Source organism: Macaca nemestrina, chromosome 15 (genome assembly GCF_043159975.1).
Source record: "Macaca nemestrina isolate mMacNem1 chromosome 15, mMacNem.hap1, whole genome shotgun sequence".
In the NCBI taxonomy this organism is placed as follows: domain Eukaryota; kingdom Metazoa; phylum Chordata; class Mammalia; order Primates; family Cercopithecidae; genus Macaca; species Macaca nemestrina.
In genome coordinates, this window is record NC_092139.1 from 58,590,212 (window position 1) to 58,615,557 (window position 25,346).

The 25,346-nt window shown below is 48.1% G+C and overlaps 1 protein-coding gene across 3 annotated transcripts; it reads right to left on the reverse strand.

Annotated features, from left to right (window-relative positions):
• On the reverse strand, nt 1-19,631 carry LOC105486732 (visual system homeobox 1). Of its 3 annotated transcripts, none has more exons than XM_011749775.2 (5): nt 19,163-19,631; nt 16,911-16,989; nt 16,295-16,418; nt 15,164-15,344; nt 9,465-10,073 (listed from the first exon to the last, which is right to left on the reverse strand). In XM_011749775.2, the coding sequence occupies exons 1-5, from the start codon at nt 19,584-19,586 to the stop codon at nt 10,039-10,041; spliced, it is 843 nt and encodes a 280-aa protein (XP_011748077.2). In that variant the 5' UTR covers nt 19,587-19,631; the 3' UTR covers nt 9,465-10,038. The 3 variants fall into 3 exon arrangements, with proteins under 3 accessions (XP_070935854.1, XP_011748077.2, XP_011748074.2); XM_011749772.2 differs by lacking the exon at nt 9,465-10,073 and adding an exon at nt 12,191-14,011; XM_071079753.1 differs by lacking the exons at nt 9,465-10,073; nt 15,164-15,344 and adding an exon at nt 1-383.
• Between the last annotated feature and the right edge of the window lie 5,715 nt (nt 19,632-25,346).

A 25,346-nucleotide genomic window follows, 5' to 3' on the forward strand; every position in this document is an offset into this window, starting at 1 on the left:
AGCAGGTTTTATTCCCAGCCAGGCATGGAGAAGGAGAGAGCGCTTGCTCTAAAGACAGCTTCTTCCAGAGCAGTGCGAAGCTGGGGAATGTTACAGGGTTAGATGTGGGGCAGGGGCTATGTAAGCTTGTGTGGGGAAGAACTTCAGACACGCAGGTGCAGATCATGAACATGCTCTTCATACGACACGTGTGCAGAAAGTGGCAGCGATTCTCTTCTGTGAGTGGAGACTTTAGCATTATAATGACATGCCAATGATCTAAAGGTGGCAGGGGCCACTGGTTCTGGTTTGCTCTGGTTTTGTGCAGGCCTTATCTTCCTCTGGTAATTGGTGAAGCGTCCTGAAGTTCCCAGGTCACCCGAAGTTCTTTTAAGCAAGCTTACCTATAGATAAGGGGATTAGAAAAAAATTGCATAAGAAAAAATAAGGAGCTTTCTCCGCTATATCTCCAGGGCTGCCCTGGTAGCAGCTTCACAAGGTGACAGGGCTCCCTTCCCTTCGGGCTCATGTTTCTCAATGTGCCCATGAATTCCGGGTGATGATGAGGTATGTGGAGTCTACGCATACATCTGCTTCAGCAGGGGGCTAGAGGATCCCATATGGCTGCAACACACCACAACCTCACGCACTGTGGCACCATGCACCAAGCCCTGCAGATGTGCAGTGTGCCCCCGACCCTGCGGGGTCAACCCAACAACACACAGGGAAGCACGGAACAAGAGAGGGTGGCCACAAGCACAAAAAGGTCTGGGAAGTAGAAGCGCAATCCAGCAACTGCCCAGCATCCTTCCTGGGGCTGCGGGATGCCCGGCCAGGCAGCTATGCTCTGTGACGCTCTAAGGGCGGTGCGGGAGGCAGAACAGTTGGGCTCTGTGGTGGGGCCAGCTCCTGGTCAGCACAAGCGACATGGTAACTCAGTTCCAGCAGCACCAAATCATGGTAACTCTTAATCACTCACCCCAGCCATCCATGAGCATGCAAGGCTGGGGACATCATCCATCCACCCATAGAAAGGACTTCCCCACAAGACCCCTTGTAGCCCTCCGTGGTCAAGGAAGATACCATGAGAATCTTACACCTGGGAGAACCAGTCCCTTAACTGCCAGGCCTGCAGGGCCAAGAGGGGCACAGCAAGACCCCCTACATGCCAATGTCCCCTTCCCCGTTCCCAAGCTGCCTCTCCTGGGGGTCCCCCACTGCCATAGCTGCACTGCCTGCTCTCGCTCAAGACCAGGTGTCACTTTTAGTGCTACTTGAGAGCCGTAAGTCTCTGAGATCACAGGGACATCTCGGGGTCACTCCAAGGGCAAAGCCCTGAGAACTTTGAGCTGTGGCCACCATCCTGCCTCCCGTGTGGATCAAAAATGGCTTCCTCCTTCATGGACACCCTGAGTGTACAGATAGCACTAGACAGGGAGCCCAGAGAGAGGCTTAGATCCCCTCCTGGCTTCTACCCTCTGTTCTGCCTCCAACCTGCCACGTGGCAAGGCCCCTGACATCTCTAGGCCTCAGTTTTCTCATCTGCAAAATGAACCAATGATATCCAAATTCTGAATCCTTGAGCTCTAAAATTCCAAGAGGTGTATGAGTCCCATTAAGGACACGCCAGACTTCATAGCCAGAGTTTCTTCTCCTTTCCTAAAATCACAGCCTCTGTCAGTGTGGGGCCCTCCACAGATTTACCTAAGGACCACCAGACTCTGGCTCTGGAGAACTCCTGCCCTCCTTCCTTCCGTTCAATGTCTTCTTTGGCTCACAACTGTCCCACCCTCATCAAGGGGGAGCTGTCACTCTGGGCCAGGGACAACTGCTGTTTCTTACGCTACTTTAGGGCTGGAGCAGAGACATAGCCACCCAAGCCCATGTCTGAGCGATATAGACAGGAACACCCTTTGTGGTTTTCTTTTCATGTTGGTTCAACTAGAATTAACTTTATCCTGGACTTAAGTGTAAGCAGGCATTGACATTTTGGTAGATTTCCAGTAAGCTAGCTTCTGAGAATAGCAGCCAGCTCTGGCTGGGAAAGTTTAGATTTTGACTTGCATAAAACTAAAAATTGAGAGGTGAAGCTAGGAAATGTATCCTCAGCTAGAACTCGGCGTTTGCTTTAGTTTGAATTTGAGTGACAACTAGAGTGTGGAGCTTAGAGGAGGAGGCTTATAGTCCAGAGGACAAAAGGGATAGTCCCCCAAGTTCAACACTGTACTTGGAGAAACAGACTCCCACACCTAGGCAGAGGCACGGCAGCAGCAGAGTTTCCACTGCACCCAAAAGACCAGGGGCTCCCTGCCCTCATGGCTTTGTCCTGTGGTTTCATTGTCCAGCAGAAGCCTGAACCCCTCCCCCCCCACACACACGCAGGGCCAGGGGTCCTGCTGTCTGCTGGTGGCCCATCCTGTCCCCTGAGTGATCTTGGAGCCAGATGCACTGCTTGAGCAGTCGCGCAGATATTGCCCGGGTGCTTGTTTTGCAGCAATCACCTGGCTTCTTGACCCTTCCATGATAAGAGGCTACAAGGGGGAGAGGGAAACCAGGGAATAGCCTTTGGCTAGATCTGAGCTGTCGGCCCCTTTGCTCTGTCCTGAGAAGGCAAAGGCCACTAAAACTGCCATCGCATCTCTGCCTACGCCCTCAGGAACTTCTTGGACTTCCCAGCCTCTCAGCTCAAACTCAAGGGTGAAGGTTTATGATGCAGTCACAGCTTTGAGCAGAGATCACAGGCAGGGGAGGAATTTGTCTGCAAAGGTGCTGATCGCTAGGGCTGGACATGGCTTTCTCAGAGACCAGTTTCTGTGGATCCCAAAGAGAGATTAAACATGGCCCCAGCCCTGAAAACACCAGCGGGGACCCAAGAGGATGTGTATCTATTGATGAGGAACTAATAGCATTAGTCAAATTTCTCACCCGGCTGAATGTTGAGAAATTGTAAAGCTGGCCAACACTGCCCCCTGGCGCTGTAACTGATGCTGCTTTCCAGCCTGTCTAAGCAATCTGTCAAGTCTTCCACAGGACAAGCCAACCAGAAGAACTCACGCATTCCTTAAGATCATATCGCCATCAAAGGAAGCCCAGGAGCATTTCCCTAATAATAAGCCCTCTTAGAATAGACTTTGTCTCCTTAGTAAATTAATCAACACAGATTGACTATGGCCAGGGCAGTGTGATAGTCCTGAACTAGGGGAATTCCGGATGAGGACATGAGAAATCTCTTCGCCCGGGCAAAGATACCTACTCCATCAAGACGGAGGACGGGATACGGGAAGTGTATAGATAGATAGATAGATAGATAGATAGATAGATAGATAGATTCCTTTAAAGGTCTAATAAATTGGGAAAACGCAAATCCCTTGGTGGAAGAGAAATTCTGAGGAGGAACCCCTGGCAGGTAGCAGGCAAATAGGTTGGAATTCAAGGCAGAAACTATAACTGACGGATATAGTCAGGAACACCCTTTGTGGTTTTCTTTTCATATTAGTTTAACTAGAATTAACTTTATCCTGGACTTACTGTGCAAACAGGCATTGACGTTTTGGTAGATTTCCCCTCCAGTAGCTTCTGACAATGGCAGCCAGACCTGGGAAGTGGCTTGAGAGGGCAGCTGGGAACACTGCGAAGGTGCTCTGGGAAAACCGTCAGGATTTTTGGCTGGGGACCAGGGAGAAGTAGAAGTAAAGTAAAGCCATGCAAAAGTTTTTGTCTGGGTGGAGGAATGATATAAATGCAGGCTAACTCTACATAGTGGTAGAAACATAGGTTTATTTGGTATGTTTAAATTTTATGTATAATTCTTAGACAACTAAAAGGAGTATGTGATTTCCAAACCATTGGTGAAAGAAATGGAACAAAAATTGGTCAATTTTAAAGAAACAAAATAGGAAAGGGTGGAGTGGGGAAGGAACAAGCAAGGATGGCAAGTTGGGAAATATAAAATAAGATCAAGAGATATGTCCATACATCATATCAGTAATAACTGAATTAATTAAATTTTCCCATTAAATAGAAATTGTAGCATAGAGTAAAAAAGAAAGAAAATTTAGAAAAGAGGATGCAAGACATGGGGCATGGGATAGACACACATACACACACACCACACACACACGGACACACCACACACACACCACGCACACACCAAACACACACACCACACACACAGACACACCATACATACACCAGACACACGCACACACCACATATACACCAGACACACGCACACACCACACATACACCACACACAGACACACCACACACATGCACACCACACACACACGCACACACCACACACAGACACCCACCACACACCACACACACGCACACACCAAATACACCACACACACACACACACCACACACAACACACACACGTGCGCACATACAAAGACACTGCACACACCACACATGCACACACCACACAGACACACACACACATGCACGCACACACACCACACAGCCACACACATGCACACACCACACACACTACATGCATAGACACCACTCGCACACACCACATACCACACCATACACACCAGAAACACCCTCACACTCCCCCACACCACACACACACTACACACGTCATACACACGCACACATCACACACAGGCACCACACCACACACACATCACACACACGCACACACCACACACACACACACATCACACACGCACCACACACAACCACACAGCATGCACACACACCAGACACAAACCTACACAACCACACCGCACACACTCGCACACACATACCACACACGTGCACACACCACACATACGCACACATCACTAACACACACCACACACTTGCAGACACACACACCACATACATGCACACACAGACACACAACACACACACACCCCACATGCCACATACACACAGCACACACACACGTGGTCACAAATACCACACGCACCTGCACACACCACTAATACACACATGCACAAACACCACACACAGATTACACATACCACACACACACTTCACACACACCACACATGCACACACACATACCACACATGCGCCCGCACACACATACAACACACAAACATGCACACACCACACACTCCCACACAACTACACCATATGCACACAAACCACACACAGGCACACACCCACACACACGTGCACACACCACCACACATACGCACGTGCACACACAACACGCACGCACACACCAAACACACACCATACATGGGCATGCTCACACACACACGTGCTCACATACACCACACACACACTTGTGAGCAAACGTGCACATACACGCATGCAGTCACACACATTACACATGCCCACGTGCACACCACACACACGTGTGCACACACACCACACCACACACACACCAAACACATGCACACACCACACATGTACCACACGTGCACGCACACAGCACACGCACACACACCACACAGATGCACATATGCGCACACACAAAGATAAAAACATTTGGAGTTTTAGAAGGAGAGAATGGGGAGAGGAAATATTCAATGAATTAAAAGCTGCAACACTTCTAGAATTAATGAAAGACAATACTCGGACTCAGGAAGTACACAAATTCCAATTGACCTAAATAAAAATGAAAGCAGCACCTCAACACATGATTGCGAAACTGTCACAAACCAAAATACACAAATTCCAATTGACCTAAATAAAAATGAAAGCAGCACCTCAACACATGATTGCAAAACTGTCACAAACCAAAGATAAGCAGCAAGTCTTTAAAAAGTCAGAGAGTGAAGACAGATTACCTACACAGGAATGGTGTTTAGACTGACAGCTGACAGCTGAGTAAAATCTTTAAGGTATTTCAGGAAAATAATTGTCAACTTTGAATAGCGAAATCATCTTTCAAGAACAAGCACAAAATACATTTTCAGACAAACAAAAACTAATAGGCTTTTCACCCTATTACTTCAGGATTATTTCCAGAAGAAGAAAAATTATCCCCCAAATGAGGATAATAAGGGTGATGTGCCTGCAATGGAAGGACAGTGAGCAAGGAAATTGTTACACTTGTGGGTAAATCTAAAGAAACATTAGTGATATGAAATTATAGCAATAACGCCTGCATCATGGGGTTAAGAAAAAAACAAGGTAAAAGAAAAGTCCTGAACAAGAGTGTAGAAAGTAATTAAGAAATCAAAAGTAGCATCCTATAATTCCTCAAATGTTCAGGACAGTTTTACATTTACATCAATATGCATGTCAAATTTTCTAGATTAACCACAAATAGAAGCAGAATATATACCTTGTAATCTAGTAGAGGGAGACAAGGGGTAAGAAAACTGAGCAGTTTAAAAAATGAAAAAAGGAGAAATAGACTTAAAAGGGTAAAAAACATTTGCAAATACAAAAAATAAATTTGTTAAAATAAAATTTAAATGTCAACAATTATAATTGATATAAATGGAGTAAATTCTCTAGTTAAAGAAAAGATTTTTGGAACGGATTTTCAAAATCTCAACTACATACTCCTCAAGAGACAAACCTAAACCTAAAACATATTTAGAAATGTTGATAGTAAAAGTATAGAAAATATTTACCAAATAAATATGAATTAAATATCAGACAAAATGCACAGTAAGACAAAATGCAAAAAAAAGTTAAAAGGGGAAACTTTGTATGATAAATGTTCACCAGGAAGAACTAGAAGTTCTTAACTTACAGACACCTAATAATACAACTCCAAAAATATGAGCAAAAATTGATGGAAATACAAGGGGAAACTGAAAAATTGACCCTCATAGTATTTTCAGGCCATGTATAAGAAATCCCAAAATCATTTTTTTAATTGGGGCAGGGACTGTATATCATCTAAATCCACAAAAGTGGCCACTTCACTGGATTCAAACTTTGTTTACAAAACTGAACTCGGTAAAACCAGTTTGTGTGTACAGATGGAACTTTAGGTCATAATAGTTCTTTCAGATTCTGTGATGCATTCAGTCATGGCTGGGGTTGTTGGCCGTGGCAACCTGTCCCACTCCTGCTCCCAGTTTTGTGGGCCTGTGGGCAGGTGCCTTGATTTGGGAGAGGATGCAGGACTGAGGAGTGGGAGAGGGGATGGGCAGAATGTCCAGCAAGTGTTCCTTCTCCAGTCTGTCACGCCAAGGGCAACCAGGGCTGGGTGTCACCCAGATCTTCATGTTGCTGCATAGAATGATTTCAGAGGTCTCCATCACAGAGGCAAAAGAGGAGAATTTATCACAAGAACTCCCCTGACTGGTCACGGGCTGCCTTGTGTGTGCTATGGACTTCTTCTAGGAAGGCCTTCAGGGTCCACAGGTGGAAGTACCAAGCAGGGGTACCTAAGACGTCCACATCTCAAAGTCAGAGAAGCCCCAGGGCAGTGTTAAAAGAAAAATCTTAGGCAAACTAAATGTAACAGAGTTTAACTGAGTAAAGGATGATTTGTGAATTGGGCAGCCCTGAACGGGAATAGGTTCAGAGAGACACCAGTGCTGCCACATGGCCAAAGAAGATTCACGAACAGAAAAAGGAAAGTCACACACAGAAAATGGAAGTGAGGTACAGAAACAGTTGGACTGGTTACAGCTTGATGTCTTATTTGAACATGGTTTGAACAGTTGGCCCACTGTGATTGGCCAAAATCTCAGTGATTGGCACGAGAGTAGGTTACAGCCTGTTTACACATCCAGATAGGTTATAGTTTACTATGTACAAAGAAACCTATTGGCCAGACTTAAATATGTAAGGAGGCAGCTTTAGACTAAACTGAATTTAACAGCGGGAAGCAAGACCAGTTGCTGTGGCAATGGCCGGAGTAAGAGATATTTGAGGAGATGTGATCCAGGGCAGAGAAGTGTACCATGCAGGAATTTCTTGCAAGACTCATTGCATTACTTGGGAAAAGGAATGCCGCCCCCAACCCCCTGCACATACACACTCCTGTGCAATATTTGGCTTCACCTTGGTCATTGTTATGGAATCCCTGGCCCTCCAAGGGCTCCCTAATGGGACAGTAAAGGAGATCCCAGAATCTCCTCCACTTCCCAGTTTAGTTACTGCACAAAATTGACTGTGTTAAAGAGGGAAATAGAAAAGAGGCAACCTGGCTGGTCGAAGGACAAAAAATTTCAGTTCTGCAGGAGGAATGAGTTTAAGTTCTGTATACACGGTGACTATAGTTACTAACAATGTGTTACATACTCGAAATCACTGAAGGGGTAGATTTTAAGTGTTCACACCACACACACACAAAAATTATGTGAGGTAATGCTATGTTAATTACCTGGATTTAGTCCTTCCACAATGTATACACATTCCAAAACATTATGTCTTACACCATAAATATATACAATTTTAATTTATCTATTAAAATGTAATTCTTATAAAGAAAGAATGAAAAGGAGGAAGTACTCCTTTTTAGTAGGCGATCTTCAACAGAAGAAAGTGAAAAAAAGTCCTAAAATGTCAGTATGAGACAACGGATTCTGCAATGACAGGAAGGGTGGGTAACAGACAATTACGTGAACAAACACATTTCAAAACCCGGGTTGAGATCAGGGGTCAAAGAGGAGACGACCACGGCTGGTGACTTAGAGGGTCAGTAAGAGGGACCAGGGCAGAAAAGCACAGAAACTCCTCTGCTTAAAATTTCAGGCTGTGAACTCACATGGGTGCCTAGCTGAGTGCCCAGGCAGACGCAGGTCAGCCACGCTGGCCGAAGGGGATGCCCGTGTGTCACTCATGATGGAAAGAGGGGAAAAGGGCAGCCAGCCTGGGGTGAACTCTTAAGAGTTGGAAGTAGCTGGGGCAGTGGTTCACGCTGTAATCCTAGCAACACGGGAGGCTGAGGTGGGAGGATCACTTGAGCCCAGGAGGTAGAGGTTGCAGTGAGCTATGATCGTGCCACTGCACTCCAGCCTGGAGACAGAGTAAGACCCTCCCCTAACCCTCAGTGTCTTTTTTTTTTTTTCTTCAAGGCATTTTGGGTTGAGGAAGTCCAGAAAAGTCAGAACAATGCCCTGGTATGACATTTCCCTTTCAACAGATAATCTTGCGTAGAAGCAGTTCCGAGTGATAGACAAAGCCTCTTAAATAAGGAGGGGCATTTCTGTAAGAGCAGTTTTCTGCACCTGTCACTTGGACCTAGCTGTCATGACTGCAGGTTTATTCTCATCAGCTGGTAACAGATACGGGAAAGCACACGCTGAACTTGGAAGACCAACGCTTTCAACTCCCAGGCTATTGAATTCCTTGCACATCAGGGTGCCCTGCAGGGGGCAAGTCTGGTAGCAGTGATCATCAAGGATGACACAGGAAAATTGGCATGCTTCCTGAGGCAGAACAATGCTACCTGAGCTCTTCTCCAGAGGGGCAGACTTTAGCAGCATTACAGGGTTCAGCTGAAGGTCATCAGGCACCACAGCAGGGTTTGGGGAGCCTGTGTGTCTCCTGCAAAGTCCAGTGAATAGGAGCCTCCAGGAGCAGAAGTTTGCACTGGAAAATGGAGAGCATTTCTCAACAACTCTTGTATATATGTAGGTAGAAAGAGAGGGGAAGGTGGGGCTGAGAGAGAACAAGAGACTGTGGCTTGGCGAACCTAGCTGAAATAGATGCACACAGTTGTGAGCTTAAAATGATTGTTTTAAGCCACAGTTTGGGGAGAATTGAAGGATCTTCTAAATCAAAACATCTGAAAGTTTTATAGTTTTGCCTTTCACACACCAAACATATACACCATGTCTTTAATCCACTTGGAAGTGTTTTCCTGTAAGGTGTGAAGTACAGGTCCAATTGTATGTTTTCCCATATGGACAAATAGTTGTCCCAGTAACTTACCAAAAAGCCAGCCCTCCCCGGGTGTCAGCCACACCAGCTTTGTGTCCACACTGTGTGTGCTGCCTGCTCCTTTTCCTGCTGCATGGGTCCATTCTTCCCCCTGAGCCAATACTATCCCACTGTGGTGATCACAGCCTTATCAAAGCACTGGCCTGGGACAGACTCAGCCATCACCTCGTTCTTCAAGGGTGTTTTCCCGATCCTTGGCTCTGAGTTTCTCATCCATTTGACAATCGGCTTAGCAGGTTCATTTCATTTCTCTGCGGCCCAATGTCTCATCCTCTGAGAATGCAAAAGGATAATGAATTTAAACATGATTCATTGACCACAGAAAACAATTTGTGTTTTCATATATTGTTTTTATATGATTAAACCTAAGGAAAAAGCATTATTTGTTATATCTTGTTCTTCTGTCATTTCTGAAAATATCACCTTAATTCATGAATGTCCTCAAGTCCTGAGCTGCTGCCTCCTGCTGCTACAGAGACAGTAGTGTTAACACTGGTTCCTATTAGGAATGTTTTCAAATTCGCCTTACTAAAATTGTAATTTTTTGAAATCTCCTTTTAGATTTTAACAGCCGCATTTCAGCTGGCAAACGGTTTTGAAAACTGGAAACAATTCAGTCCTACTGTCAGTCTGTGGCCAGATTCCAATCTGACGTGCTGCGGGATTTGAGTGAGGGCTGACAGGACCACGTGTAAAATCCTGCTGGTCTCTTCATCCTCAGATGGGCACTGTGAGAACCACGCAGGAGTCACTGGCAAGATGTGAACTCTTTATCCTGAAAAACTTTCACACGATATTTTTAAAAGCATTTTTGTCTCATGTGAATTTAACCCTATATTGAGAAAGTGGTGTTAATATTTTAATAATGTTAATAATAAAAATTATTTTATTTTTACATACGAATTTTACAAAACTTAGAACATATTTAAAAATTCAAAGTATCCATTTGTCCATGATCTGAAAAATTTTATGAATATTTTAAAGAATTTTCGTCTATTTTTTCATCTTTCTGCACACGTTTCTTGTTTTCTCTCTTAATATTACACACACACTACTTTATCTCCTGTATAGGGATGACCTATTGGTTGGTTGGTTGGTCAGCAGTCATACCCCTTTCCTTCTTGTCTGTTGAAAGGGGCCAAATTACATTAGTTAACGGGCAAAAGAGCAGGGGCTGGCCACAATCCAGGCCCAGAGGTGAATTTTGATTGGACTAAACCAAACAAGGAATTCTGCCCACCTGGCTGGTGACGACTGGCTTAGGCCCCAGCGTGACATGCAGTGCTGACCACTGAGGAGTGAGAGGGGGCTCTGCTTGCCGGTGGGGGTTTACTCCTTGATGAAGTGTGGCCGTAAGTGGTCTCCACTGTGATGTCTGGACTTCAGGAGCCTCCAGTGACCTTGCGGGGACAAGCTTGAGTTCTGGATTCCTGATGATGTTCCTGAGCAGCTCAAAGTCCTTATCCCCAGACTCTAGTCCCACAGGACAGTGGTGGTCCTCTGTGGGGCGTGGCCAGTTGAGCTCCTGGTCCTTGCACAGCCAGAGAGAGAGAGCAGCCCAGTGACACACCGGGCCCTGCTCTGAGGGTGACATTTTGCTGTGTTCCTAGAGTTCTTCTTGAGTTGTTGCAGACCATTCCAACAAGCTAATATTCCATGATTTCTTTTGTTGGTCCCATATTGTCAAATAATGATAATGATAACAAACTTCCTCACTTGAATTTTGACATTAATAGAAATGCCAATAATTACAGTAATAATAGTTAAATATTTAATTTGTTCCTTCCTCAGTTACACCAGAAACTGAGCCAAGTACATTACTCATGTCATCTCATTTAATCTTCAGAAAAACGAGTGTTCTGCTGTTATCCCCATTTTACAGTTGAAAAACCGACAGATCAGAAAGGTAGTGTAACCCATCCAAGGTCACATGGCTAGAGGTGGCAAAGTCTCCTCAAAGACTATGCTCTTACATTATATGTGTATATATACACACGTATAAGTATGTATACATTATAAAATATTAGTCTGCCATATTGAAGAGAGTTCCTTATGTTAAGAAAGCATCCTTCCATTTTTACTTTAGTGCTTCTAGCCCCTTTGTCTTGTGCCACTTCCTATTTTCTCCTTTTCCTTTGTAACATTACACAGAGATTTGTCCACTACTTGTATATTTTGTATGCAGAACCAGTTGTCAAGGTTATTTATTTCATTTTCATTCTGCCTTACATATTTGTTTATTTCTATCTTTGTTCTTTTATTTAGGGATTTTTTTACTCAGCAATATTTTGTCAGCATCATTTCACATTAATAAATAGGGCTTACTGTTACAATTTTAGTGGCTGCCCGTATTGTCTAAGTGTGATGTATATAAGTTGCACAGCTTACTGGTTCCGTCTCCCAAACTCAATCCTGGATAAGCTAAGGAAGAGGGATGGAAGCAACAACCAAGGAGTAAACATGAGGAAACGTGTTGAGAACCTTCTGGGAGGCAGAACCTGTGTGGCCCCAGAGCCCGGAGCCAGGGCTGCTGTCTCTAAACAGGAAAGACAGAAGAACTTCCAGAGTTCATGCCAACTGCTCATTATGGATGCAGTCTCAGGCCTCAGTTATGATCTCTAGTAGCCAGAATTAATACAAGAACACAGGGCTCATCATTTTCTGTTGCTACAGAAAGGAATTGGTGATGTTTAATTTTCCCAACAGTATGGAACTAGCATAGAATGAGAAAAATTGGCCAAAGGGAGAGAGCTTCTGTTTTCTTACCTGCAGAGATGGGACCACCAAGCCTGGCCTGACAGATCACTGTGCCAGTTCGCAGAGAAAGCCCTCACAATGAGCAGCTCCACACTTTCCTTGCACTGCCCTTCCTTCTTCACGAAGCACCACATTTTCCCATCAACTAGAAGGTATCTCTCTGGACTCTGAACTCCAAAGAGTGAGTCAGACACAGCTGCTGCCCCAGAGGAGTTGACAAAGCAACACATGATAAGAGCTGCAGCCTGAAGAATAAATAAAATGTGTCACGTGTCCCCAGATTGAGAAGGGGTGAAGGGAGAGTTTGGCTGGGATCAGAGATAGTGGAGATGTGCATGTGTGTAATAGAGGGAGTGCCTTGAGAAGCAAACACACCACAAAATGTTTATTTTTTAAATAATAAAGAAATGGCAAAGGAAACGCAGGAAAGGAAACATTTACAAAATCCAAGTCACTAAAGTGCTTTCAATCAAAAATTGTAAAAGACCAAAAGCCTGGTCTGACCTAAAAACACTGTTTCCAGCTATCCAACAATTGTTTAAATGTGATCCCATGCTATTTTTGAAGGAAATGCAGAAACGCCCAGAGTATGGCTTTCTTTGAGTTCCAATATAAATAGCCTATCAAGTGACACTCAGGAAAACGTAAATTACCCTGTAACAAGGAAATTGAAATATCCAAGGCCAAGTTCAAGGTAAAGACAATATAATTAATTCATGTGTCTGTATGGAGTCTTCACTATAATGATATCAGATTCTTCTGGAGATTAAAGAATTTTATATTTCCTAATTGAGAATGAGGACATCAGACCTAACCTGTTCATCTGTATAGCACATTGAACCACACATCTCAAATGATGCCCAGCAGTGAAATCATTTTTGAACTTCGGGTCCTCCCTGCTCAAGCTACAAAAGAGAATCAAAAGTTTTGCACCAAATTAACTGGTTAAAGTGCCATTAAGGAACCATTTCCATTCTAGAATGAAATAGAATTTTCCCTAGGTCACTCATCTGTCCTCTTAAAGCAAGTGGCATTGCATTTTATCTTGACAGTGTCAGAAGAAAATCAAACTGAGAGTATATGTCTTGGACCATTTTTATCTTTTGGAAAATGCCAGTGAGGAATATGCACATTTTCAGCCTTTGATGGTGGGACTTGTGGGTCTCATATGGCTCCCACTTTCCCTGGCTGGGGCCCCTCCAGTGCCATGGAGTTGGAGCCTCCTTGAGCACCAGCCCCAGGGTGCACTTTCTTGGTCTCCTGCCGGGCAGAGCTGGAGAGGTCGATAGCCACATCTTCCAAGCCATGCTCAGGGCTCACTTTATCCGAGCCTCTCTGTGGTCCTGACTCACTCTGGCTAGAACCTTCTTTGAAGTGGTCAGAGCCCCAGAGTCCTGCCAACTTATCTTCACTTCCTGGCTTCCTTATCATCCCCATGGATTTTTTATGCATCCCTTGCAAAAAAAAAAAAAAAAAAAAGGAAAAAATAAAAATATAAATTTAAATTCAGCAATGAAGTAAATGTCCTTCTTATTGTTCTCTAAATCCCACTAGAATTGTCCTTGTCAGTGCCTATCTCTGGGCCTACAGGAAAGGCAGGTAGGTAACTCCCACCTTAGGGGTTTAAAGCAGGTGTCTGACCCCGGGTCACATCCAGCAAAGGTGTTTTGGATGACAGTGATTGGCATTGGGCCCACTTTCCCCAAGGCTGCGGTCTGGTGGATGCCAGTAAGCCACCTCCCCACCTGCTTGTGTAATTTCAGATGAGTCGGCTTGGGTCACTGCCCACAATGCTCCCTCTATTGTTTCAGTCCTTGAGAGCAAAGTGGAGACATATCTATGATTAGAACCTCCAGTGCCCAGCATAGGGCAGCTTGGTAGCTGTTCAAAAACTGTTCGGTGAGCAAAAAACTTCCTCCATCTAAACCTAAAATGCCACCATGATCCTCCTAACTAGTCCCCCCATGCCCGGAGGTACTCATCTGTGACTCATTCCCACAATCTGCGATCCCTGCCTGATGGTTTCTGGCAACAGCAAACAGGGCAACAAGGGTGGAGCATCCTGAGAGTGCCCAACAGCGAAGTTTGGACCTCAGCAGCGGAGACTGTTGAAGCACCAAAAATCCAAGGGACAGAAAAGCCACTCGGCAGGTTGTTCATGACAGAACCAAGCCCGGGGCCAGCTCTCCTGACTCAGATGGAGGGGCTCACTGTCTCTAGGGGTCGCTGCTCAGCACCGCCCTGTTTCCTATTACCAAGTGCCCTAAATTGTACGGTTTCTAAAAATTCTAACAGCATTCAACACTTGGGAAACATATTTCACATAATGCAATGATGTCATTTCACCCTTAAATCCCAAATTATTTAGCATGCATAGCCCGGTGAGACTTCCACACAGCCTAGACAATCTCTGTGAAAAATGAGGCAACCATTCAGATGCTGCAAGCTTTGTTATTAATTAAAAATAATAAGAACGGTTCTGGACCTGCATCTCAGTAAACTGACGTTGCTTTGCTTTGGAAATGGCTGCCTCGGTGGGGACCCCCGGGGATTCCCCCACCTCCTACAACACCTCGAGCAGTGCGCTCCCGGGGACCCTTCCTTACCCAGGAGCCAGGGCGCGCAGGAGCCCAGCAGGCCACCCTCGGCGGAGTTGAGCACGGAGTCGGGCAGCGGGATGCAGTGGCGCACCATGGCCCCGTACAGCCCGTACTCGGCCATCACGCTGCTGCCGCCCCAGCGCTTCTCCCGCTTGCGCCACTTGGCCCTGCGGTTTTGAAACCAGACCTGATTGGAGGCAGGAGAAGCAGAGAGCACACAGAAGAGACAGTGAAGAGAGGCGCCTGGAGGAGCGGAGGCGGCGTCCCTGGGCTCGGAGCTTCTCTCCCGAGCATGATCCCATGCTATTTCTGAAGGAAATAGCTCCCGAGGGCCAACCAGCCGCCCCCAGGGAGCGCGCCCAGGAGCCCCCAGCGGCGCCCATGTGCGGTCCGGACTCACGGGCATTCAGCGCGGTAGGGACACGCGTGACCAAGTCCACTGAAGTTTCCATAGAGTCAGGAATGAAAAAAACTAAATAATCAAACTCCCTTTTCCCACATTGTGTGACGAGGTCAACTACAGTGTTTCCTGCTTTTTCTCATTGATTGGAAAGAGTTCACTGGGGCAATGGCTCCTTCCAAGCTTAGACTCTTGGGATGCTGGTGATATTTCTCATTAAAAACATTATGTTAATAAGAGACTATTATGAACTCCGGTGTAGCTGTTAAAAAACAGTTAGTGACATATCTTCTGACAAAACCAAGAGCAAAATTCTGTGTATGCATCTCAGCGTGTGTACATATGCAGGTAGATGTGTGTATGCACATACATATTCAGGGGCAGATAATATACTCCACAAAGTGGAGAAAGGTCTTCTCAGGCATTTATGTTGATTTCTTTCAGGGTTTGAGATGGAGAGGCAGTATTTTTTTTTCATTGACATATCTTTTATAGTTTCTAGTTGCAGCACACACTGTCGTGTGATTTTAAAGAATGATTTGATACTAAATAATAATAAAATTTAAAAAGGCATGAGGGTCACAGGGACATGCTCTTGTGGTGCCTTCAGCTAAGGGAGTTTCTGTGCAAAGGGAGAGTGTTGGCTGTAGAGAAGGGACTGCTGATTGGCTCACTGAATGTGGGAATGACACCTTCTCTGTGGTGTCTTTGGAAACGAGAAAAGGGACCCCAGACACCTGTATCCGGTCTTCAGGGAGCTCAGTTTTCACAGCCAGCATTTCTCGGGCATACACATCAGGGTAGTGGGCCTCGCTGAACGCCTTCTCCAGCTCTTCCAGCTGGTGAGCAGTGAAAACTGTCCTGCAAGGACCCCAAAACACACACGTGGGCACGTGTCCCCTGGGGACAGCAGCCTCCCTGGCCTTAAGGACCACCGTGCCTCCTTCCCCTGCTGTTCACACCCTAGAAGCCACCTCATGATAATGGAACACCCCACCTCTGAATGATTAGCTGATGTAAAGTCCAGAAATTTCATTCAAACAAAAACAGTTCTTTAGCTCTTTCTTAATGAATTCCATCAGCTCACTCTGACAAAATCCATTTGACAGACCCACAAAATTGTCTTTAAAATACTGCCAAAAAAAAAAATGCTAGCAAGATTGTAGCATTTTCCCAGCCTCCTAGGAACAGCAGAATTATCTTCCCAAATGGCTTCTGTGCCCTTCCTACTGCCAACCAGGAGACCGCTGGGCCTGCCATCACGCAGGGTCATAAACTCTCAGATGCAGGTACCATACAACCTGGGCTGTGTCCCGAGGAAAGGCAGGCAGAGGGGACTGCCTGGCCCTGTACCTGTGCCGCCGCTTCTTCCTCTTGCCCAGGGTGGGGGATGCCTTTAGGTCATTCCTGTCTTCATACGGGCTGTCCTCATCTGCTGGCACAAAAAGAAGAAGAGGACTTTAAAGGTGATCATATTCTGCCCTCTATTTCCTGGATTTTAATGTGAGGATTGAAGTTATGAACCTCTTGGGTATTTGAGTAGTTAACAATATGAACTAGCATTTTTAGTGCCTACTAGATCCCAGGTTCTGTGCTTAACACTGTCCATACATTATCTCAAGTATTCTTAATATAATAATAAAACACCAAAATGACTGCTATCATTATCATCCTATTTTTACAGATGAGGAAACTGAGGCACAGAATGGTTAAGTAATTTGCCCAAGATCACACAGTTAGTAAATGGTGAAGTTGAGAATTCAAATCCCAGATTATCTGAAGCCAAAACTACTTGGTTACTGATTGCACCTTCTGTCCCCACACTGCTTCCAAACACACCCACCCCTCTGCCCCCAGCCTCATCATCTTAACCTCTACACCAACATTTCCCAAAGGAAGTCTGGGGCTTGTGACATCAGAATGCTTGTCAGAACTGCACCCCTTCCCTGATGCACCAAATCAGAATCTCTGGAGGTGGGGTCTAGGAGGCTCATTCTTGACAAGTGTGCTCAGATGATTTGTAGTTGCCCTTGAAAATTCAAGAACCATTCCACTGTGCTTTATCTTTTTATACCCATTATATCAAAAAGTCCAGATGGAAAAGAAGGTTAGAACTATTGTGAGATTCATTGCTAGAAAGCATAATTGCCTCAAAATATTTTTAAAATGAATAAAGGCAAAAATAACTAAATACTACTAGTTTTACTCATCCATCAATTAGTTCACCAGAAACCTGACTTGGATGAAAACATTCTGTATTGGACTGTCCAACCTATGGGACATGAGACACATAAGGTTATCGAGCACAAGAAATGTGGCCAGTCAGATCAAGACATGCTGTAAACATAAATCACTCAGTGGAGTTAGAAGACTTAGTGCTCCTAAAAAGTAAAATATTTTTGTATCGATTATGTGTAAAATGATAATATTTGTGATCATTGTTGGGTTAAAATATAGTATTTAGATTCATTTCACTTTTAATGTGACTGTGAGAAATTTCCATCAAACATGTAATAATCACATTGCATTTCTCTTGGACAGCTCTGCTCCAGACTTTCAGAAACGCCGCCAGAGTAGGATTTAGCTGCCTTTGGTTTTGTAAGAAGGAACCCATCCCATGAAGACAGTTTTTGCATTTTTAGTGACACTAATAGCGAGTTTCATTTTATCTTATATAGAGGCTCATGAAATAAAGTCCTTTCAGAGTGGAGCGAAAATGTGCCTGCCTGTTGATTTGACATGCTTCCTTTTAGTATCAGAGACCCAATGTATTCTTTTTGCCTTGGCTGCCTGGATGCTCAGCTCTAGGTTCTACCACGTACCTTCGCTAGTCCACCCTTTCTTGTATAATTCTTTCTTTTCTCTCCCACACCCAAAACCACTCGCTTTCTTAGCCCTTGACCTTTATAGAATTTCATTGCTTCCTTCTCTTTCCCCGCGACCCGCCAGGATTTCTTTGGGGAAATGGGTAGGCCAGGAACACATCTCTAGGCGTAACTACAATGAATCCTCGAGGTTGCTTGTTTCTCCTGCACGGGGGACTGCGTGGACGCCGCGCCGGCAGAGGAGCAAGGTACCCGGGACTCCCTTTTCAGCACCCCGATGGGCGGACAGTTCCAGGGCTCCAGGCCCCGTGCTCTTCAAGGACCTTCAATCATTCGATCATTTCCGCCCGCGTTTCCACCTGGTACCTTGTTCCGTGCTGCTGGTGAACAACAAAGGTCCGGGCCTTCCCGATTCACACCGCTGCCAGAGGCCGAGACTGGCGCCTGGCGCTGGGGGAAAAAAGGCCCTCTGGAGATGGTTGTTGGGGTGCCAAGACCCCAGGGTCTCATCAAAAGGTTCCAGGTGGTGGAACCAGGTGGTGGCGGTCCCACATCGCTAACGGAACAGCACCCCGGATGAGAGGCAGGGATTTGGGATGCAGCAAGGGGCAAGCGGCGCAGTTCCGCGAATGCCCCTCCAGCGACGGGGCCTCGCTCTGGGCTCCCCGCTTAGATCTGGGACGCTGGGGCCAGGGGCGCGGTGGGGCGATGGTCTGTGACCCCTGCGCGGTTCAGAGCCTAGGGGACCGGGGTAGGAGCGTAAAGCGCGGGCCTGATTACCGGACGTCGAGACGCTCTCGCTGCGCTTCTGGCGGCCGAGCGCAGGCGGCTGACGGCTGGGGGCCTGCGAGGCAGCGGGCTCGGGGCCCCTGGGCGGCAGGAACGGCACGTCCGCTAGGAGCAGGCAGGGCGCTCGAGCGGCCGTCGGCGGCTGCGTGCCGAAGCCGCAGAGGAGGCCGAGTCCCAGCGGAAGGGCCCCACGCGCGAGGCTGGAGCGGTCAAGCCCCGGGCCTAGGCACGGCGCTGCCGCCGGACCCTCGCAGCCGGATCCCTGTCCCGGGCCGGCGGGCACAGGCAGCTCGGCCTCCAAGCCCAGCAGGTCCGTGATGGCGAAGCCCCGGGGGCGCGAGCCCCTGGGGGAACCGCCAGGCACCAGCGCCCTGCTGCTAGTGCGCCCGTCGGACAGCTCGTCCCGGCCGGTCATGGTTCCTTAGCAAGCAAGGCACGAGCCTCTCTGGATCCGGTTTGCGGAGGGCCCAGCTTAGAGGAAGCTTTATAGGATTGGGCTGTCGGTCGGGCGCTGGAGGCCTGAAGGGCTCCAATCAGCTGGGCGCCGGCGCGTCGCCGTTCCGGAACCCGCGAGATGGGGACGCCACCAGTTCCCCTCCCCTTGGTTACCGCCCTCCCAGCTGCAGTCCCCTCGGTCACCTCCTTCTCCTCTCTTCTCTCCAGCCCACCCCACCCCACCCCACCCCATTCTAGGATGGAGGGGAGGAAAGAAGGGAAGGGACAATGACTCCGCTCTCTGCCTGTCCCTCGAAAAGTCGCAAGTTCTACATCCTGGCGTGGTCTTCTCCTTCCTTCCAGACTCTGGGTGGAGGCCCACTCCCGGTTGCCCAGAAGCTTCTTTGATGTGACCCAACTGCCTATTAAGACCTAGGGACCCCACTGCCAACCACACCCCGGTAGCTACCACCTATACGTGCCCAGCCAGCCCTCCACCTCCGCCGCCGGTGCCAGGAAGGCCTTCTTGCAGGAAGGCCTTCTCTGAAAATCTCCAAGGGGAAAGGAATGAAAACCGTGTATTTAATCCATGGTCATTCTACCTCCAACCAAATCCACCACCAAGTCCATCCCCAACTCCCCACCGGCTGAACTGTAGGGGGTTGCAGACTCTCACCAGCTGGGGAAAGGGAGAGAAGCACAGACAGGAGTGGACTGCCGGGGGCTGAGACGGGCAGGGTACTAGGTTTAACCAACAAAACACGGTAGACTCAATGAAATGTGAATTTCAGATAAACAAGGAGGGTTTTTTGTTTGTTTGTTTGTTTGTTTGTAGGAGTATGTATCAGTATTTTATCCAGCCACCCTAAATTGGGGAGGAGTGGAGGGAGGTAAATTGGAATAAAATAGGGTCTGTCTACTGGAAAGCACACATTTTCATCGGGGCTTACAATTTATTGTCCGATTTCACGATTATTCAAGGAAAGCCTGATTCTTTGAATAATCAGTGAAACTTTCATATTCGCTAAAGTTGGCCCCAAATCACGTGGGTAAGTCACTCCTGGTTAGCGCTTTGAACCCACCAGCCCTCATCGCTGGGAGCCCTGAGTCCCCCCTTCCCAATGCCAGAACCCCGGAAGCAGATATCTTCAGTCCCACTCCCTGAGGGGCCTACAGTTGGAGGTCCCGCAGCGAGGGAGGAGCAAACGCCTGAGCTCTGCGGGAACCCGGCGCGGCTGCCTGCACGCACGCAGGGACCGGAGCCCGAGCCCGGGCCCTGCAAAGTGGGTCTCCCACTCTCTGCGCATTCGAGTGGAGCCTCAGCTAAACATGCAGATTAAACAAGGGGCTTCCGATAAGGATAATTACAGAAGTCTGCGTATTAACTTTCCATTACTAAAGGAAGACCCAAATCTCCCCTTGCAAGCTGTTCCCGGGATTACCAAAACAATAACTTTCCTTTGAGATAATTGTCTTTTGAATCGCTCCAGCTCGGGGGAGAACGCTTTAGTCGCCGGCGTTGCTTTCGGCTCCGCGAGGAATTTTCCCCCAGATTTATCTCTGGGTTTAGGGAAGGCGTTGGGCACACGGGACTGCGTAGTCGTTTGTAAATCCGAATTTGGGGTCGCAGTTAAGGGAGATACCTACTCTTCCACACAGTTTGTAGCCCGAGACCGGTCAGGCAGGCAGAGTAGTCGGTTGTAAGGTGGCCCGACCGGGGTCTTCCGCGAGTGGAAAGACTAAGAGAGGCGGGCTGACGAAGGCGCCGCGCCTGCAGCCCCGGGTGCCGACCAAGTGGCCTCACCTGGGACAGGTCTTGGGGTCTACCTCCCCTCGGTCTCCCTGGAAGGTAGGCGATCACCGGAGTGACAGACCCAGAGTAGATAGCCAGTGATTCAAAGACACCCACAGGCCAGGCAGTGGGAGCCCAGCCTTGGACACTCTATGGTGACCGTGGCGCATTGCCAAGAACACCCCAGTTTCCAAATCCTCGGGAAGAATCGTCGTAAACTCATTTTACAGGTGAGAGCAACTGGGACTTATTAACCCAGTCACATCGGACACAGACAGAGACGTGGGGAGGGCGACACAGAGCAAGAGACTCGATCAAGGAGCCCGTGTTGAGGCTCTAAGGGGACTCAGAGATGGAGAAGGAACGAACTTCTAAGGGGTCTTGCAATTCCTGAACTGAGGCGTTCCTAACTCATCCCGGGACCTCAATGTCAGGGAGAGGCCTGCAGGACCCCAGCGGTGGGGAGTTGGGTCCTGGGTCACCTTGTGTTTCACAGCGTGGGGATGGCAGGAGCGCAGCGCGGGAGGACACTTTCATTGCCTCCTACAGTGAGAAATGACCCCCACCCGAAGCTGCGCTAATCTGTGTCCCCGCTGCTGCCGAGGCTCTGGGATCCACTTGCGCGCCCTGCGTAGTGGGGATCCTCTCAGAGCCCAGCGTCAAGTTATACTTCGCTCAGCGTCAGCCAAGACCAGAGAAACACTTCTTGCCGTTTAGGAGACGTCTGCAAGAGACAAAGAGCTAGCCCACGATCCACCCACAATCCTCGTGTCCCCGGGGTGCCCTCGCAGTTGCCAAATCTACGTGCCAACTCTACGTGCCGTGTTTAGGGGACGCCTCCGCGCCCTGGCGGCCAGAAAAATGGCTCCCTCCAGCTTCCCCCTCCTGGATACCACCTGCAAATCTACGGCCATAGGCGCAGCCCCAGCGAGCGTTCCCGCCCCAGGCCGCCCCCAGGAGTCGTTTTGGGTCCCTAAATCCGTTGAGGGTTCCGAATCTGTCTTCATCAGCCAGGATTACCCGGGATTTAACTAATCAATAAAGATTTCTCCGCTCATTATTTTCTAGGGAAGATCTCCAGCCCCTCTGTCGCCGACCGCGACAGCGCCAGGCTGAGGTTGGACCGGCTGTGGGTGGCTCAGCAGACACCCCTTTTGGGCTTCTCAGAGCCGCGGCTGGCCAGGCTGGCGGGATAAAGTGCTCAGACACAATGGGGTGGGATGCCGGAGAAGGTGAAACGGATCGCCCTGTGCGTCTGTGAAAATGACGCCCCGCAGCTCCGTTCTTCTGATTTTCCTCCCACCTCTGGCTGCTCCGTCTCGGATGCTTTTGTGTCTTCAGTTAAAAGTTGTAGCAGACGCTGTTTGGCCCTGCCCACCTCCAGCCTGACCCCTCCACCTGCACGCCTGCCCAGCCTCCAGTGCCCGCCACATCTTTACCTGGGGACTTTTCCCGACCTTCAGAGCTCACTCTGCCCAGTAGCCAAAGGTGCCAATAATTAACACGTGGAGCTATACGGGACCAAACACTGACGGGAATTGCGGTGTAAGCACCACCCCCCACCCCCCGACACACACCCCCCTGCACAGAGTGACTCTTAGAGGCGCCTTCTACTCCGCCTCCCAGAGATCCGAGCAGGAGAAGCTTTAGTTGATTGCATTCCTTATTGCCTCCTACGTAAATGCTGTTGTGCCTACCGAGACTCCCTTTCCAGAACTGTCGCACCTTCTTTCAGCTGCTGTGAGTGTGGGACCCTCGAATAGGAAGAATTGCCCTCGGCTGACAAAGGCCCCTTAATCCAGAGCCCCCCACCCCCTGACAAACACACACACTGTGTCATCAACAGAAGGATGATACGAGGTCTCTCCTCTTGTTTCAAAGGACAGCTCTGCAGAGGCATTTCTGCCCCAAGCCCCTCTCCCTTCATGGATCAGACCAAGTCAGCTCCTTGCTCAGCTTGTTCCCACCCCATCTTGGCCCCTCATTCCTGAGACCTTGTCTCAATATTTCTCAGGCACCCAGACCCCGTCCCTGGCTCTGCTTCTAGGAACTTGAGCTCAGACACTTCCTGTCTCCATCTTGCTTTTACCTGGGTGTTCCTGGAATGCTCAGCTCAAAGTCTACAGAGCCCTTCTTTCACCTCAGGTGGAACTCCACAGGGCAATCACCATCTCCCTGCCCAGACCTCCGGAATCTTCTCCAATCTGGACCCCACTCCCAAAGCCCAGGCTGCTGTCTCAATGTACTCCTGCATGTCTGACCCAGTCTCCCGGGGCGCTGAAATGCAGCACACTCAGAGCTGAACACAGCAGCCTCCCCTGCAGCCTACACCTCCCCAGGTCTCCTCTTCCCCCACCCCGGGGCCCACACAGAATCGAGCGTCATCCTCAGCCCCTCACTCTCTCCACAGGCTCTCCTCCCAGGACTGAAAGTGATGGCGATGGCCGACCTCTCTTGGCTTCTTACTGGGGGCAGCTATTATTATAAATACCTTGTCACAATGGCCACATTTCAACCTGACCACAGCTCTATGGGTAGATAATATTATTGTCCACATCCTTCAGATGAGGAAGTGAAAATTTCAAGTGATCGAATAATTGCATAAATTGCCCGAGGTCACTCACTATCCAGTGGCAAAGATAGGATGTGAATATAAGCAGTGAGAGCTCACAGCCTAACTCTGACTCTGGGTGACTTGCCACCCTGCATCCCTCTTCAGATCCTCTCAAAGTGGCGTCTTCTCTCCTTTGCCTGCTCTGATTTGACTGTGTGCCCTGAAGTTCATTTGTTGCACCTTAATCTCCAATGCAGCAGTGTTGAGAGGTGGAGGCTTTAGCGGGTGATTAGGTCAGGAGGGCTCTGCCCTGAGGAGTGGATCGATACCATTGTTGTGGGAGTGGGTTAGTTATTGTGGGAATGGGTTAGTTATCGTGAGCGTGGGTTAGTGACCACGGGAGTGGGCACATGAGTTTGGCCCCTTCCTGTCCCCTCTTCTGCTCTCTCTTCCTCTCTCACCATGTGACACCTTCCACCATGTGATGTGGCAGCAAGAAGGCCCTCCCCTGATGTGGTCCTTTGACCTTGAACTTCTTTCCAGTCTCCAAACCATGAGCCAAATAAAAGTGGTTTGTTTATGAATTACGCAGTCTGCGGTATTCTGTTATCGTAGCACAGAACAGACCATGACACTACCCATTGCCACAGGATGGTTCAGACCAATTGCTCACTTGCTGGAGTGGAATTTATTTTTTAATCGAGGGCTATTCAGTATACAAATGAGTTTCAGAGTACCCTAAAGAGGTGGCTTCTAAAAAACAAAAACAAAAACACAAAACAGCAGGTAAAGTCCTCCTTGTCCCACTCCTTGGCAGTTCTGTGACCTTGACCCAGGGACACAGGGAGTGGGAGGGTTTTCTGCAGCAGCGATGGTGGGTGTCCCGTGGCTACCCTGCATGCTATGGCATGCTCACTGCTGTGCCCTGTGGTGATTTGGTCTTGTTCCCAGGTTCCTGGGCTGCACATCCCTGTCCATCCTCTGCAGCTGCCCATCAGTCTGGGTAGGGAAGTGTACAGGGGAGAAATAATGCCATTCAGTGAGGCTATTTTCTGTGTAAATTGGCTGGATGACATTTCTGTGATTTGCATCCAATAACCCTGTCTAGGATGTATGGCCAGGGCTCTGCCCTCTGGAATCTCCACCTACCTCCTTCATGCCCCTTCCTGTACCCCACCACTGCCATCTTTATTCCACAGCCACAGTGATCCTTACTTAAGCACAGCCTATTGCTCCCTACTGCAAATTCCTCAGTGGCTTCCCCTTGCCACGTGGGCAATGCTGACTCCTAACTCCTTCCTGCTAGTGACTGAAGAAGCGATGGTATCACATGCCCAGCACGTCAGTGAACAAGTGGGCTCTCGAGAGTCAGCAATCCGGTATATCCTATAAAA

Coding starts and splice junctions, on each gene's coding strand:
- LOC105486732 (XM_011749772.2), bottom strand. CDS start 19,586: ATGACCGGCCGGGACGAGCTGTCCGACGGGCGCACTAGCAGCAGGGCG. Junction 16,990..19,162: donor CGAGAGCGTCTCGACGTCCG/GTAATCAGGCCC, acceptor TTGTGCCAGCAG/ATGAGGACAGCCCGTATGAA. Junction 15,345..16,294: donor TCCCTGAAGACCGGATACAG/GTGTCTGGGGTC, acceptor GCCTCCAATCAG/GTCTGGTTTCAAAACCGCAG.